Source organism: Colius striatus, chromosome 12 (assembly GCF_028858725.1).
Source record: "Colius striatus isolate bColStr4 chromosome 12, bColStr4.1.hap1, whole genome shotgun sequence".
Classification (NCBI taxonomy): domain Eukaryota; kingdom Metazoa; phylum Chordata; class Aves; order Coliiformes; family Coliidae; genus Colius; species Colius striatus.
Genome location: NC_084770.1, coordinates 2,050,496 through 2,067,783, shown reverse-complemented (window position 1 = coordinate 2,067,783; position 17,288 = coordinate 2,050,496). Strand labels below are relative to the sequence as shown.

General features: G+C 41.4%; 1 protein-coding gene across 4 annotated transcripts in view; it reads right to left on the bottom strand.

The window, feature by feature from the left end:
• Positions 1-17,288, bottom strand: part of STAG1 (STAG1 cohesin complex component) — a 164,062-nt gene that overhangs the window by 25,296 nt on the left and 121,478 nt on the right. For all 4 annotated transcript variants that reach the window (XM_062005897.1, XM_062005894.1, XM_062005898.1 and 1 more), the window contains exons 14-22: positions 15,924-16,038; positions 13,696-13,813; positions 12,489-12,592; positions 9,599-9,691; positions 9,383-9,472; positions 9,001-9,204; positions 7,287-7,357; positions 2,458-2,545; positions 120-200 (exon numbers count right to left, since the gene is read on the bottom strand). In XM_062005897.1, the coding sequence (XP_061861881.1) occupies positions 120-200; positions 2,458-2,545; positions 7,287-7,357; positions 9,001-9,204; positions 9,383-9,472; positions 9,599-9,691; positions 12,489-12,592; positions 13,696-13,813; positions 15,924-16,038 (964 nt within the window). The remainder of the gene's footprint in view (positions 1-119; positions 201-2,457; positions 2,546-7,286; positions 7,358-9,000; positions 9,205-9,382; positions 9,473-9,598; positions 9,692-12,488; positions 12,593-13,695; positions 13,814-15,923; positions 16,039-17,288) is intronic.

The window sequence follows — 17,288 nt, the reverse complement described above, 5'->3', positions numbered from 1 at the left end:
CCTGCTGCACAAGGACACAGAACAATGGTAGGGGGGGAGTTACAGGGAAGCAGGTCTAGTGCCTTTTTAGGTGAGCTGTGTTTCTTCAGTAAAAGCTGCATGATCAAATGCCTACTTACTTTGGAGGGGGAGCCTTCAGTGATTTTCACCAGCTGCCAGAGAATCGAGTAGTGGGAACACTGTAGTGCCTGAACAACTATCTGTAACAGAGGGAACACAAAGAATGGCAGCACACTGGAAATAACATGCACAGAAAGTCTATGTATAAATTTATCATGCACTTCATGAAGAAGAAACTGAAGCATCTCTTAGGTAACACCTTTTGTTTTCAGGGATGTGAAGTTTTTTCTTAGTTGGTTTGGTGCAATGAGAGCCCTGCTACAAATCTACTGTGTAAAGGTTTGGGAACAAAACAGAAACCTGCTTTAGAGTTGAGAGAGACGTGATGTCACAGCATGACACAAGTACAACCCAAAGTACAACATCTCAGGTCAAAAGCATCTGTTTCAATGCCTCTGAGTGTGACTTCACTAGTAAAACAATCTGGAAATTTGTTCCACTGTCAAGTGAACACGTGGCTCAACTTCAAACAAATGGAGAAAATAGAGATTTCCTCAGGGAGACGACTGGGCTCATATTTATGGTCCCCACAAGAGCATCTGTGGTGTCTTTTTAACATTTCAAATCTATATTAGGTGCTAAAAATGTCAACGTTTTCTTGGCTTGAAGATGTTTCCCACAGTTTGTGGCTCTGTGCAGAATACACTAAACACATTTTTGAAAGGTATCACTAAAGGCCAACCATTCCTCCTCAGCAAACTCCTTCCAGTGGACTGGGGGAAGAAATACTGAGGAGAGCTCAGATTTCACAACTTTTTTCCCTGTGATCTTTTGGAAGCATTTAGCGAGCCACACCACTGTCAAAGCCTGAAACTGGAGGCAGCTGGTAGTTCAATGGACAGTTTTTATGTGCAGGTCCCTTTCCTACAAGTAGCACAATTCCAGCATGAAGTAGCAACTGCAGAGAGCAGAAGGTCTCACAGCTTAAAGCCATGACTTTCACATGGTGTGTGCTAACTCATCCTCCACATGGTCCTTCTTAGGAAGTATGTTACCAGAATTTCATGAGAACTTGCTTTTCCCCCCACAAATGAAGCTGAGTTACAACTAACAACTGGCTTCTGGCTGAAATCAAATCCTAACTTAAAATGTGCTGAAATGCTGGAGTAGACAGTCTGCAGTTTAACCTGGAATCCTGGGAGAATCTGAAATAGTCCCTGTGCTCATCCATAAGAAGCTAAAACTGAACCAGGAGGATCCAAAGGCCAAGATATGTGCACTAAAAGAACTCTGCTGGAAAGGCTGGCTGTGTCCCGTGGAAGGGACCCCATGTTCACAGCTGTAGCTGTGGGGAGGAACCCACAGCAAAGCAGCTCATTCAAATTAAGCCCATAAGAGGCCACGTCCTGAGGGAGGGACCCTGTAACTGCAGAAACTGCAGCCATGGTGAAGAATCCACACCACAGCTATTCACCAAGGACTGTCCTGTGTGGGGGACCCTGCATGGGCAGAAGCTGCAGCTGCTGGGAACAGCCCACACCAGAGAAAAGTTCATTCAGCATCGTGTCCTGGGGAAGGACCCTGTGTTGGAGCAGGGGAGGAATGCCAGGAATCATCCTCATCTGAGCAGAGGGAAGCAGCAGAGCCCATCTGTGAGAGAATGACCACATCCCCCATTCCCTGCCCCCCTGAGCTGCTGAGGGGGGAGGTAGAGATCTGGGGAGCAGTGAGCTGGGCCTGGGAAGAAAGGAGGGATGGGGGAGGGAGATCTTAAAGTGCTGGGTGTAATTTTCTCATCACCCTGCTCCCTTTTTGCCTTTATTCAGTTCTGTTTCTTATAGAATAACCTTTCCTCCTTTCCTCTCTCAGTCGAGCACTGGAGTCTGTTTTGCCCAGAACTGTAATTGGCAGCCAGCCCTCCCTGCCCTTGTCTCAATCCATAACATCCTTGCTTATCTTTTTACTGCCATTTCCCTGGGGCCTCTGCCATTCTAACAAGGGTGGGGGTGAATGGGGGCACTGAGTGAGGGACTCTCATGGTGCTGCTGTGCTGGCTGGGCCAAACCACGACACCCCCAACACACAACAATCGGTTGTGATAATTGCAGTCAAGGTTTAAAAACGTTGGGTTTCAGTGTAAACTTCATCCTTTATGCATTGCTTTTCACAGCCAGGAACATTAGAGAAAAAGGTAAGGCAAGAAGCTCAACAAAATCACAGAATCCAAGACTTTACACCTCCCAGACAGAGCTTGGCTACAGCACAAACCCCATGCAAAACTCCAGGTGTTTCCTAAATAACTGAGGTCTAGTGCATCTACCTTTGAATTTCCCTATGATTAGACTCTTTAAAACCTTGAATGCCCAAGTGAAGCAGTGCAGGTGTTGTTAACTGTACCTGTTCTGGCATAGCTCCATGTTCAATTCCAGTTCTTAGTAATCTGTAGCAGTTGCTGAACAGATCCCATTTGGTGAGATCGTGCGCGCTAGAAGGAAAGGGAGTAAAGAGAGATGAGTTGTGCTCCTCAAAACTCCACATCTCAGGGAGAAAAGTCACATCTGGCAGCTCAGTAAGCTTCACTATTTTTGCAAAGCTGAGACAATACAGCTTGCTGACAAAGCAGCTGCACAATTAGTCCACACCATACTGAAAGCAGAAGTTAGGCTGATAATTGAGGAGAAACTTATTATTACATAGGATCTTTGCAGGGAGGAGATAAACTCTCTGCATATCATACATCTTCAGAGGTTACTGAAGTGTAGCTACAAGCTGCTCCTCCTCAGTATTGCCTCTAAATGATCTTTCCTCTTTGGTTCTAAACGTTGACAGAACTCCAAAAGATGCTTCTCTGGCATTGCAGTAGAAACTATAATTGAACTTTAGCAATATAAGCTGAATGAAAAATGGCTTTAAGCAAAATAAAGTGACATCTTTTTCTGTGACTCCTTTGGGAGAAAAATAACATATTATCACTAGACATCAGATATCCTGAAATATCTAAAGCCAGGCAGCATAATATACACACACGAGACAGCGATGCTGGTTGCCACCATTCCCTGTTCCACATTTCACTTGTACCAACCTGATTCCCCAGTGAGAGGAATACAAATGAGAGTAGCAATGTATATTCGACAGCCTTACAGAGCTCAACAGCTTTTGATACAGCTTTTCTAACACAGAGCTGAGGAATACAGAGGAAATTACAAAAACCTCAGGCTGCCTACAAGACAAAAGTTCTATCTAAAAAGAAAATATTAGGTTTAATACACTTTTCTGCAGAGGAATTAAATGAAGCTAATTTGAAACAGCTTGTCATATGTTCATAAAAGAGCAAGTCACCTCAGAATAATCAGAAACTTGGTGATGAAAATACTCACTTGGAAGAAGGGATACTCAGACTGAATCAACAAATCTAGTTTAGATGAAGCAGTCCTCTGCATCTGGCTACCTTTCATGTGAGCACCTTGAGGACTGAAGCATGCTCACTTCTCCCACCCCCTTGTGTCTGGCCTCCTTTGGAGCTGCCTGATTTTGCTTCAATAATTAACCACCCTGCTCAGACAGAAAGAGTCATTCTCTAGTTCTGAAGACAGAGGCTGAACTCATGGCTGCAAATGCCTAGGTCTTGTGGAAACCCTTAGTATGAAATGCTTCCCACTCTGGAGTGTGATAGTCCTGGAAACACTCACTGGGAAAAGTTTCATAGAAAACACAACAAACTTGTGCTGAGAGGCAATGAAGCAATCACTGCAGGGTTGTGTCATTAAGCCAAGGTGCATCTTTGACTTCTAATTAAAACCCACGAACAGAACAATAGGAAGACTTTAAAAACAAGGAAACTAGAAGGTAGAAATACTGTCCCCACCTCAGATTTTGGATGGTTTTCAGAGTATCAAAATAAAACGTTTCACAGGCAAATTATAGGCTGTCAGAGAACTGCCTCTGACTAGTGATATTAAGCACACAGATGCTGCTTCAGCAAATCACAGGGTTGCCAGCAATGCAGGGTTGCACCTCCTTAATTACAACACTGTAATTAAGCAGTAAAATCTCCTTGGTATGCAGAGGCAGATATCAGCATAGATTATCCTACAGAGAATACAGAAGGAAAAGCTGTCTCATTTCTTCCTTTTCATTGCAGAGCCCTCCATGTCAGGCAGCCTCACAGGAGGCAAGCCACGCTGCCCTGACAGCTGGGGGCACCTTCGCTCTTTGCTCCCAGCCTGATCTCAGGAAGAGCTTTCTCAGCTTCCAAAGATGAACAATTCTAACTACCTACGAGTTTTGTGTGGCTTTTCAAGATAAGCCTCCTTAAAAAGCAGCCTCCACATTACATCTAAGCACGTTCTGGTACACTTTTGCCTCTTGCGAACTATTTAGCAATCAGCACCATAGTTCCAAAGGTGCTTTGGACACAACGTGATTGATTCTCCACAGAGCTTCAGGCTGATGTAGAGGCTCCTAGAAAGAAAAGCCACAAAACACAGATTTTCTTCCTTAGTCCCTTTCCATGTCAGAGAGTCTTCATGGACTATGGAAAACAAGACCAAACATTTGATCAAAGGTTTCTCTTCATCCCCACTGAGATGCTGATAAGTGAAACCTCCCCAATGAGGTTTCACTTATCAGCATTTCCATTGCTTTTGGATACAAAAAACTTCTGAGTAAATGAGGCTGAAGGATGTACTTAACAGTCAACTACCAGGAAATAAAAGGTTAAGCAAAGGGTTTCTATAACAGGAAGAGCAGATGTGCTGGTCTGACTGAGTTTACTTATCTGAGATATGTCCTGACCGATGACGCTTAAGTTGATCAAGACCTATGTGTATCTGGAGAATTACTGCAGCCAGTGCAGCCTTCTGAAGACAGTGTGAAGGCACAAAGGAATCACAATCCTTATAATATCTGAGGACTACTGCACAGTGATATCAACAATCCTGATTTGTAAATTTGAAACAATGTTTTACATACAAAACAGCATCAAAGGGCACATCCAGAGAAATGGAGTTGATGCTTGAGAGTTATGTGTCTCACACTGAATTAACTCAAGTTATTAAACAAGAAGTGCTGGTATTTTACAGCATACAAACTGCTCCAGCTCTGGTATGTGAAAGCTGAGTTGGGCTGGAGCCAGTATAGAAAAATTGACTCCATGCACTTAAGGACAGAAAAGAAAAATGCTGCAGGTATCAGTGAGACCCTGGCAAACAAAAAGCCTGAGCACATAACTGCAGGTGTTCTATTCAGAAGACCTCAAAAATATATGATTATATCCAGAGAACTTGGAAGGAAACATTGTAATGATGAATTTCATTCCTATTGGAATATTGATATCCTGTATGATGAAAAAATATGAACTAAAAAGTGTGCTGTGAGCCCTTTTGTTGCCATGACCTCTCAGAAAGGGGATTAGCTCAGGCTCAGGAAAGCTCAGTATCGAAGCTTTTTTGGTCTGGAAGGCTTTTCTGATAATCCCCTACCACATGGAGCAGCAGCAGCTAACAAGGAAACACAAGCACAGATAAGGAACACTGAGCTTCTCCCACTGGGAGAGGGACTTGTTTCTTTTTTAAGTTGTAGTAACTGCTTTATCAGTGCATTTCTACAAGATGTGAAAAGCATCAGTTATTAGCCTGCAATCTCAGCTTCTTCCATGGATTCATTTCTTCTGGCTCCCAGGTGATGACAGACAATGTCACTCATCAGAAAACTGCCACCACTCTGAGATGAGAATGTTCAATGTGAGTTTTGAATTAAGATCCTGATCCCACAGCTAAAGGTTTGTCAAAAGTTCTGTCTTGGATGGTATGACTGTTTCCTTGCACAAAGAAATCACAGCAGATGTAACATGCAGTAGAGCAATGAAAAGGTTTCATTACTTCTTTATATGCAAGCAGATATTAATTAGAAAATCCCACTGAACTACCACCATAAGTAACAAATCAGCTGAGAAATGATACACAGCTGCTCTTCAGCTCTTTAGCTTTGAGTCTTCTCTCTTTTCTGTTTTTTTGATGGTGAAGGCAGATGTGCCAGATCCCGATTTGTGTGTTGTTCTACAAGGCCTGCTCTGTCATCTGACTGAATTCTATAGAGATTTGGAGCCCTAAAAAAACCTGAATGAATATATGGGAGACTCTCAGAAAAGCCTTGAGATTTGTGGACTACAGCTTTCAGCAGCCCTTTCAGGAAAGGCAGAAGTGGCTCCAGTGTGTTACCAGGGAGACTGAAAACCCAATTTGCACGTGTCAGCCTGCTGCTATGGAAATTAGTAACAATTTCACGATCTCTGTGAGGCTCTTGCAGAACAGAAACAAGAGTAGGTATTTCAGAACTATTTCACACAATGATCCAATGCAGAATCCAGGAGAAATGAAGACTAAGCACAAAAAGAGAAATAAAGTCCCTAAAACCAATTTGTATAGAAGAGGTGGCAGAAGCAAGGTCCTCTTACACCTTGTGATAAGAAAGAAATGATCAGCTATCTGCTTGTAAAGCTTTCTTACATGCTGAACAAGAGTAATTGCTTCCTTCAGTTGACAGGAAGGAAAGAGAAGGTCCTTCTGCTCTGCTTTGCTCCAAAATTTACAGTTGGAGTGGAATTTTCCAGGTTGCTCTGTAAGTTAGGAGGGTGTCCATAGGTCTGAGAGCAGCAGGACCCTGAAAAGCTGCTGTCTGGTTCACTGAGCTGGTTAGTGCTTAGTGAAGGAGCTTCTGTGCAATCCACGGAGTTAGACTGCCAACAATTCAACTAGAAACTACTCCTGGTGTTTCTGCAGGAAGAGAATGCATCTTACAGACTCTCACCACAAACTAGTCACTATTCTCATCATTACTACTACTTATTTCTATAGTTTTGAGGAGAAATGTCTCACAGGCCTTGAGAAACCGAGAGAAGCAACTTCCTCCAGGGCTCCTTAAGCCGAGGCTCAATGCAGAGCTTTGGCCTGCACTCAGTGGTGCCCTGACATATGACTTCTAGGAAGACACCCATAGGTGTAAAAACATTTAATGCAAGAGGTGTTATGTATGCCACTTGCAAATTAAATCTGTAAAACGTAATGGCATTAACTAAGCAAGGACCCAGATGAACCCAAACAGTTCTACTGACAAGTGCCACTCATCTTTCCTCCACCTCCCTTCCTGAGCCCAGACATTAACTGATACTCACTGAAAGGACAAACTTAATTTAGTAAATTCTTAGGGGAAAAAAAGAAACAACCTACTTGTGAAAAGAGGTTAACCTCTTCAATGTGGAGAGCACATTGTAGATGTCATCATCATCAGCTTCTTCTCCCTGAAAAGGAGCAGAAAGCCATTAACTCAGCAATACAGCAGAGTACAGCACTGCACAGCAAGGAGCAGTTTCTTTGAGGGTTTACCTGACACCAAAACTGACTCAAATTTTTGCAGTTTCTTTTGTCTAGATTCCTAAATAATAATATTTACATCATCACTGGGCAGCACTGGGAAACAAGCAAGATCATCTGACAACATTCAGCAGTATCACTGTGAGTTAATACTCAAACCACACAGGAGATCTGTCCCTGCATCCAGAGCCAGACTGAGCCTGAGTGTTGGATATGTGATGGTGAATAATGTGGGGACCTCATCAGACTTCCTAAACCTCTGTCAGTGGGTGTATCAATGGAAAGAGCAAAGGAGTGAATGCCACTATGGTGATCTGCTGCCAAACATTTGATGGGAGAACTCAGCTGCTGCTGAAGCTGCTGGCTGCTCTGCTGGCAGTCTAACTTCAGCCCTTTTTGCTACTCAAGTCAGCAACAGATTTCCCAAGGCTTTTATCTTGCAGTCTTTGGTCCTGTTGGCCAGAGGTGAGGAACTTCTCACTACTGAAACAGATGGCTAAGACATGTAACAGAGGATTAGCTGAGAGGATCCCTGTGACACACAGGTGGGCAGAAGTGTAGCCCAAATTACAGAATGGCTTTTCAGGTTCTGTTCTGAAGTTTCTGAAGAAGTGCATCTAAAATGGCAGGCAGGTAGACAGCAAAGTTAATGTATTCTGTTCAAGAATGTACAGTGAGTACCAGCTCCTTTGGGTTGTGGAGTGCCTGCTCTTGCATGAACTGCCTTTGTGACTCAGGTGCATTCCTATAGCAGCAGAAAAAACCATTGTTTACCCTGTAATGTGACAAGACATAAATACAGTGTGCAGCATATCACCTACAGATAGGAGAAAAGCCTGTTTTCTTTAATATGCATTTCTATAGTAAAGACCATAGCTTAACTTTCTATAAATGTATATCAAAACTGAAGTGTATCTGCAACAGCACAGGGCATGGCTGGGAGTGAAAAAACACACCTACGCCGCTCTTATGTTTACAGGAGTCTGAGAATTACAACGAATGAAGTAGTGCTACACAATGGCACACTGATGTAAAATGAGGGAAAATTAGTAAGGTTCCCATTCTTAATGTAATTTGTCTTAAGCATTTTGAAGGATAAATTCTCACAAGTAAATTCCAGCTACTTCCAGGTTTCAGACCTGTATCTTTACTTCACTCTTTCCAGAGATCTTTCAATATGCCATTATAAATATTTTACTAAATCCTCTTTTCCTTTCAAGACACAATTCAATCTTGATTCTGCTGTCTGCATATCTATTTGGGACTACCAGAATCACCACAAGCTTTAATGTAAATGCACCTTTCTCTGCCTTTTCATCAGCTTTCATCCATTCATCCATTCATTTCTGACATGGACTGTTTAAATACTAGACTAAATTTTCAGAAGCAGGACTGTCCTATGGTCTTTGCTTTGCAGGCTTAATGGCTAGTCCAAGGGATTTTCTACATGAAGAAACTCCAAAGAATTATGAAATAGTTGCTGCTGCACTATGTTTTCAGAGGGATTATTTTATGAGTTGGCAAGAATGTTTTCATGCAGTTTATCTCATTTAATTTCAAGGGAACAAACCTCCTGCAGCAGATCCTCTACTGAATGGTTGAATCGATCCACAAATTCATCAATAAGTTGGCTGTGGGCTATGTCAACTCTGTTCTGGATTGTATACTCTTCACTACAAAGTATGCTGTAGGTTTTGCTGCAGGCTTCGAGAACATCTGATTCCACATGCTTTTCCACCACAAACTTAATCTGTTTCAGTAAGGCATCCAGATGCTGCAGATCAGAAAAGAAGTTCAGCTTTCACCGTGCCTGAATGACGAAACTCAAGGAAAAAGCCATTCACAGAATACACCAAATCAAGATTCCTCAAATGCTCAATGAAGTGACTGTGTGATGGGAATAGTAACCAGATACTTGAAAGCAACTACACTTTGTGCCCCATGTACTGTACCTTTTCCATTCTGCCCGTGCTATAGATTTCCAGGTCAAAATACTGAGGGATCTGCAGGAGATTTGCAACCTTCTCGGCATCAGCGGAATACTAGAACGTCATTGAAACAAGACAAAAGAAATAGTGAAGTGAAAAGAAACACCTACACTGCAGAACAAAAAAGTTCAAAGACAATTATAAATACCAGTGAAAGATTGAGTGTGTGAGAAACTGTACCTTTGAGAGCAACAGAGGAAGTGCAATGATGAAGTGTTCAGTCAGTTTATTTCTGTCATCTATCTGAGTTTTTCTTTCTTTTGCTGTCAAGACCTGCGAGTGATCAAACATAATAAAAGACAACTTCTGCCTATAATAGTCATTAATTTGATAAATAAACTTTGTATTACAGTAAAAAAAAGCCATGCAGCTGTACTTTTAATAAATCAAAAGAGGAGGGAATCAAAATCTCAACCACATTTAGACTGAAGTGATTAAATGGGAGGACCACGTGTCCTAAGAAGCTGTGACTGACAAAGAAAAGATCCTGTCATCCAGCACCACACTGTCTTGACATATCAACAATTTATTTTAGGACTGAAATTCAAATATAACCCAAGTAAGAGGAAGTTTTGCTGTTGCTTCCAAGCGAACTGAGCTCTGGCTCTCACACATTAAACAAAATGTTACTACAAGACCTCAGGGCAAATCGAAGTGTAATTAATAAAACCAAAAGCAAATCACATTGTGACAGTGATTTTCAGCAGCAGATTCATGGTCTCATCTCTAAACTATAATGTAATTCTCATTGAGAACATACTTCCAAGTTCACAGAACTTGTTTACAACTTTCAGTCACAGATATACTGAAGCTGCTAATGCTGTCATAGCAAGATCACCATGGACCAGTGAATAAAGAGACAACAATCAAACCAGCATGCTCCATTACAGCTCACACCTGGCTTCCTGGCTTCAGAAAAGGAGAGAATACTTGTGAAAACAAATAATGATAATAAAATACTCCTTGGCTAATGATTTATGTATAGCAAAGCTTCCAGACTGCACAGTAAGAGTTACAGGCTAAAGTCAGAGAAGAAACTATTTCACAACAAGGTGAGTGTGTAATTAGAAATCTGCTCCCATTTCAGCTCAGAGAATATGCTAGTGAGATCATGAGAACATGACAAACCTCTACTGACAAGTCAGAGATCCCTGCAGTTACTATCTCACATGCTCTAACTGAAAAGAAGCAAAAGCTAAATGTCATACCTACATCTCTCTGTAAGTGAGGAAGGGCACGTGCTTAGATGCCAGGGAGCCTGTTGTGTCAGCAGGAATTCAAATCATGGAAGTGAAGGGGAATACCTTTGTAACCAAGGTGAGAAAGCACTTCTATAGCATGTGGCAGGCAGCTGAATATGTACAGGCCCAGTCTTGTACCAACTCATGCCAAAGGCTGTGAGCTCATCAGAAGGCAACACAAACAGCCATACACTCAGGCTCTAACCTCCAAACAACACAGCCATGTTCTGGGAACCAAATATTGCTATTCAGTGGTGCCATGAATCAACCTGGGTCCCTAGGACGATCTCAAGGCTGTTTTTCTCATCCTTCAGATGGTGACATTTATTTTACCAAAGTGTTTTCTTTAGCTTTGAAGAAATACAGAAATGGAACCCCTAAAATTAAGCAACGTGCTGAACTGAAATGCACTGAACAGCAAATCTCTTGAGACAGAAAAACACCCTGAAAGGTAACAGTGACATTTTTTAGTGCTCCAAACAGAAAATACAAACACCAAACTTTTCTTCAATTTAAAGGTTGCTTTGTCTGTTAGAAGGTTTTGCAGCAAGAGGCAAAACACAGTTTTGGTAACACAGAATCCTACATGTTTGTGTAAATTTGAGTAGTGCCTTCACAGACTCCCCACTCATCCCTGAAATGCTGGAATCAATCAGAAATTTATCAGAGCATGTTCTATAAGCTAAAGTACATAAAGCACCTTTAGAGTGATGGTTTCTTGGAGCTTCCCTGGGGTGCTGTTTCTGAACATGAGGCTAATCTGCTTTTGGCCCATACAAATGAAGAAGCTAAGTAACTGCGTTTGGTTTAGCAAGTGCCAAATCTACCTCCAGATCTCACCTCCATTGAGGCCGTGGCTTGCTTTAATTCATGTTATGATTGTGCAGAACAAGACCTAACAGAAGTACCAAATGGTCACAGGAGTTCATTTCATTTTTTTCTAGCATAAATAAGAGGGGGGACAACCAAAAATCAGGGAGCTGAGACTCTTTGGAACATGGATGCTGTGTTGATGGAGAATACAGCTGAGGTCCTGTTGATCACCTTGACCCTGTGACATACCAAAATGCTCAAAAGTGTATGCCCAGTCTTAGGAATGGGCTTCCATTGATCCCTAAATGGTGGCTATAAAATAAATGAAAAAGGCAGCTAGACTGCAATAGGATCAGAATGTCCAATTATTGAACTGGTAGGGCACTCAGTGGAAGAGGCCAAAGAGGACAGACACATAAAACCATAGATGCATTGGATTGCTCTAAGCAGAGGCAGCTCAGAGGCTAGAGCTGGGTGCTCAGGTCTTGAAGACTGCCAAGGATGGAAACTGCACAAACTCTCAGCTTCTTTTCCAGTGCTTAACTGCTCTCACAATGAAGATATTGTTGGCTTATTCTGCAAATTTTACATCCATATTAGCAGCACATTCCTTTTTATGGAAGACAGCCAGAGGTAATCTTGCCTGCTCCTGAGCTCTATGCTTTCAACTCTAATCTAGATTTAGCACTAAGGGCTGTAGATGTGGCCACGTTACAAGTGTCAGCCAGGGCTATAATAAAACGAACATCTAAAAAAGTCATTTAAAAAGACTCTCATGCTGTAAATTTATTTGACTTAACTTGGCAACATAAAACCCAAAACCAAGGAAACAAAACCCCAACCTTGTCCAGAAACAGAATTTATAGTCTTTCTTTTCAAAAGCGTTCCCGTGCAGCAGGAAGCACCAACGATAACAATCTCATTTCAAAGGGTCCAAATGTGGCATTGTAGACAAATATTTTCTGTTACTATAGTAACACACAGAGGCCCAGGTTACCTACTGCAGTGCCACTTACTCTCTTGCCAGTTCCTCTGCCTACGGGGGGATGTGCCTCAGCAGCTTGTCTGATGGTGCACACCATCAGCTCGATGAGGGCACTCTCCTGCCGGTCAGACATGGCTGCAGGGGGAAAAGAACAAGCAACATCAGTCCTGATGTCTGTGCAAGATGCCTTAAAGAAGACAAATCTGTGAATGCAACTGTAAGACACAAGAGAGCAACTGAAGCAGTGCCATGTTGTCCCATTTATAAACCCAAAGATTTCTGGCTTGCTCTTGGAATTACCATTCATGCCATTCCAAACTGAACTGAAAGAAACCCAGAGAAATGCAGCCTGTAAAAGGATGAATGAAGGGGAATGTAAGAGTGATCTGCAAAGTAAAGAGTATCGTGGAGGACTGAGAACAACTGACTGTTCACTGTCACTTCCTTATAAAATACTCTCACTGGCATGAAGCACTATTCCTGTTCTTTGGGAAGAGCTTCTGGTCACACCTGGAGGATCAAAGCCCCCTAGGCTATGCAGAAACAAAACACCAAAGGGTCTAATTCCCTAAGGAGATTATCAAATAAATACCACTATTGCAGCAGGTGGATATCAAAAGGTCAGGTTTTGAAACACTGAGATGATGAGCCCATTGTGCTAGGAAGCAGAAAGAGTACACTGGGTTTTCAACCAGTGAGGGGCCCTGAAGCTGGAGAATCCTGAAGGATTACAAAGGACCTTGAATGACACTCATCACCATCCCTGGCTACCTTGTGCACACAGATCTATAACTAGCAAAAGGAGATTTGAAATTGATGGCAAAAGAATTCCTTCCCTAAGTTGTTTTTTCTTCTTGACAATCCAATAGGTTCTAACATTGTCTCAGATTAACTTGACTCTATCTGAAGTGCTTGTTTATTCAAAACTGTATTAGCTATTTAATTTATTGAAATGCTCACATGTACACTAGTTCCTTAAATATTCAGAGAAGTCCTAGGCTTTAATATTAAGGAATCAGAACAGTAGAGCAGGAGTCACAAAATGAAAATGAGAGTACAAAAATGCTGCTTTAGAAGCAAAGTGCATTAAAAATGGATTAAACTAAAATCTTCTTAAAATATGCTTTCTAAAAAAACCCACCACATAAATACTTCTATCATCCACAGTGAAACTTCTCTTTAAGGAACAGTTAATAATCTTGTGCCATATCAATGAGATACAGAGATTAAACAGATACCTTCTTCTCCTTGGACTGGTTCCTCCAAGAGCAATTCTGTCATACATTCCCAGTCTTTCAACAGTTCCTGAGAGCTCTCCCACAAACTGTCCACCAAATAGGCTGCATGTTCATGCAACTAGAAAATCCAAAGCAACCTTCAGTACAGCATTCTGGTACAAGCAGCAGTTCTTCAGTTATCACAATCATTTGGCCACAGAGAGTGTCCTGGGCATGTGATCCTACATTAGTTTGAAACTAACTCTGGAAGGTCTTCTTCCAACTGAATGGTACAATTGCATGACAATGAGGCTATGTTTTAAAAGAAAATGGAATAAAACCAAATTGAGCTTCTTTTCCATAAAACAAGGTGCTTGCAGGGAAAAAAAAGCACCCATAAAACTTTCTCAGTTTTGACCTAAAAAGCTGTAAACTTACCTTCTCTTCTTGCACTATAAAAACCAGAGATGGTGAGACATGAGACTAAGAGAGAGCTATAATATATTGACAGTGAATAGGGATTTCTTCTCCATACCTGCTGCTACATGCTCAGAAACCAGTAGCAGAAATCCTGCTGATTTCAGGGGCTGTACAATTAACATTAACTGCAAAACCCCCATTTTTATGTGAGGCAACACAATTGTTGTGAAGTGAGAAAAGTAAACCACAGCTATCTACTGTTTTATAAGCTGATATCCAACCACTATCAAAAAGCAACAAGCACAAAACACCATCCTGATTTGCTTGCCAGGCTGCCTACTTAACTGAGAAACACCTCAGAGTGTAGAGAAGGAGATGTCAGTACATTTACCTACTCTTCTATTTCTGACAGTTTTGGGCAAAATGTCACGACACAGAGCTTACTGATGTTTGTCACAGGTCTACCTGTTCCTCTTCCAAACGCACACCCTCATTGCAGTGCTTACATCTTCCATTCCTCCGCAGATGGAAACCCCCAGTTCTCTAACTCTTGATTAAAAGTGGAGTGATAATATTCTGCTTTGTTTCCAACAACTTTCTCAAAAACACTAACAGCAAAAAGTGGCCCTGAGAGAGAAGTGACCTTACACACTTAGCTGATCAAGGCTTTGGGAGCAAACCTGAGCTGCTTTCTTTCTTAGAAGGATAAACAAGCTTAACACGATGTAACTCCCAGTCACACACACTCAGATCTTGGCACTCTCATCAGAAAATACAACAGTCTGTTACAATCCAAGTTTTAAGAACACAGAAGTAAAAATCCATTCAGCTGGCAGACCGAAGGCTCTCACAAGTACTGACACTCCATCCACATTTAACCTGCAGGTGTGTAAGGTGTTTCTAATGTGAACATTATCACTGTACCTAAATGTTATTGTCCTTTCTCAGCATCCCGATTTTTCTTTTCATTCTCAGTCAAGTCTCTTGCTTGAGGCTTCACAACAATTAAATATCTGATTGCAAACCTTTCCTTTTGCTTTTTACACAGTATATTTTACCTTCCCTTTTGTAGAGAAACATTTCTGTCCTTCCTAGCTTTCAGTCTTCTTTTCTCATCTACTACCAAATCAAATGTACCATTTTTAAACCTTTCCCCCTCTGTCTTCAGAGCATCTTGTACCTGACAGCTTTCCTTCACTCCACTGCCATTCCCCACCTGAATTGCTATTAATATGTCTACCATAAAACTTCCCACATATGCTATAGCTAGAGACATTAACTATGGGCATAACACTAGCCTGAATGTTCATCCTTGTACATATACCTTCAGCCTCCATCCTCCAACAGTTTTAAAGGGCATAAAGCCCAGAACAACCTCATCTAAACTCACAGCTGACTCTGCTTGAAGCTAACAACCCCCAGGGCTTTTCCACTCTGAACCATTCTGTGATTTGTATCATCATTTGAGATATTATCTGATATATCCTTTCTGGCTCAAATTATTTCACTCCACACTTCAGAGGTATACTCCTTCCTTGGTTACCTGAAAAAACCAAGCAGTTACATTTCTATGTAGCAGTGAATCGTGGCAGCCACCTCACTACCACAACACAGGACTGAGTACAGTGGGGACACACAACAGCAAGATACACCATGAAGAAGATTGAGCTGAATTTGGTTGATGGATAAGGAAATGGGGGCAAAGGGCACACACTATTCCTGAAATGATGAAAAATAAAAGAAAGATAACTTGTTACTCTATGTCAATAAATTGTTACTTAAGTTTCAGGTTTTATTAAAGATGCAAAGGTTAAAAATGAATTTTTTACCTCACTTTCAAGAAAGAAAAGAACCAACATTCTAATAAGGTTTCCATTTGGACTATTTCGCCCTCTCCTCTTTGCTAGAGCCTCTTCAGCTTGGGGATCATGTCTGCTGAACAGTCTAAAAATAAGCAAAAGGAGCTATCATGTTTAGCAAAACACATCTCATTTCTGCAATAACATGATGAGCATTCATCCTTCATACAGATTTGGTCATAAAGCATAATGGATGTCTCTCAAGCTGTTCCTTCCAAGGGAAAGAGGGCACGCCCTCTGCCCATCTGAGGAGATGAATTTACCTCTCCAAGCTCACAGAGCTGGAAGGATTTCACACAGGAACAAGTCATCCAAAACACTTGTATCAAAGGATTTTGCACAGTTTTATATATTTGTCTAATCCATATAATTTTGCATTTTTTAAGTCATCAAGTCTCACAATGGTGGCAGCACTCACTCCACTAGGGCCTTAAGATCAAAGGCTGGATCTCCACTGTGGCCACACTAACTGAAATACAGCATAAACAAACCTGACATCCCATGAAACAACCAACCTCAGCTACCAGTGGCCACACTCAGAATAAAACAACCTACCAGTCAATTATTTGGTTTGGGGGCTTTTTTTCAGGTAAGTAATACAACCTGCATTGAGTTCCTTGATTCCAAACTGCTCTCAATGCTCAGATTTGGCAGTGTAAAGAGATCTCAGATTTTCTGTGTTACAGTTACAGCAATCACTGTTTTACCTGGAGAAGTTTGAAAACTGTTCCTTGCTTTTACAGTGAAACCTCAGTTAAAAGGCAAATTAGAAATGTGAAACACAGTATTCTGATGTCACTACTATAATTCATCGAAAAGAGAAGGATGTTACACACAGTCATCACGTTTTAGTTAAAGACATCACCTCTTCCCCACTCTTTACCTTAATACACAAGACATGGGCACCTCTGAAAGTGCTGAGATATCTTAACACATGCACAGAGAAAATGTAGTTGACATCTAGAAAGTGATATTTAAATGTATAGAACTGAATGAGATTCATTCCACCTCAAATGCCTCAAGCAGCTTCTAACTTCTTTAAATGGAGCATCAGCTTTTACATATTAGCAAAAACCAAGAGAAAATGAGTGTTAGGAATGGGAGAATCTATTCTCAATGCTTTTTATATTGAGACATTTAGAGAACACAGCAGAGGTCCCACTGTAAAGGAAAGTCAGGATAAAGTTTTGTCTGCATGCAAAGTGCACCAAGGTGTGGGTATGTCTGCATTTACCTTCAAGGGTTTTTCAAGATTACTTTGTCACAAATCTTGTCACAAAGGAATTTCAGTGGATATTTAGAAAACTAATGTAATCTTTTTCTATGGCTTGTAAA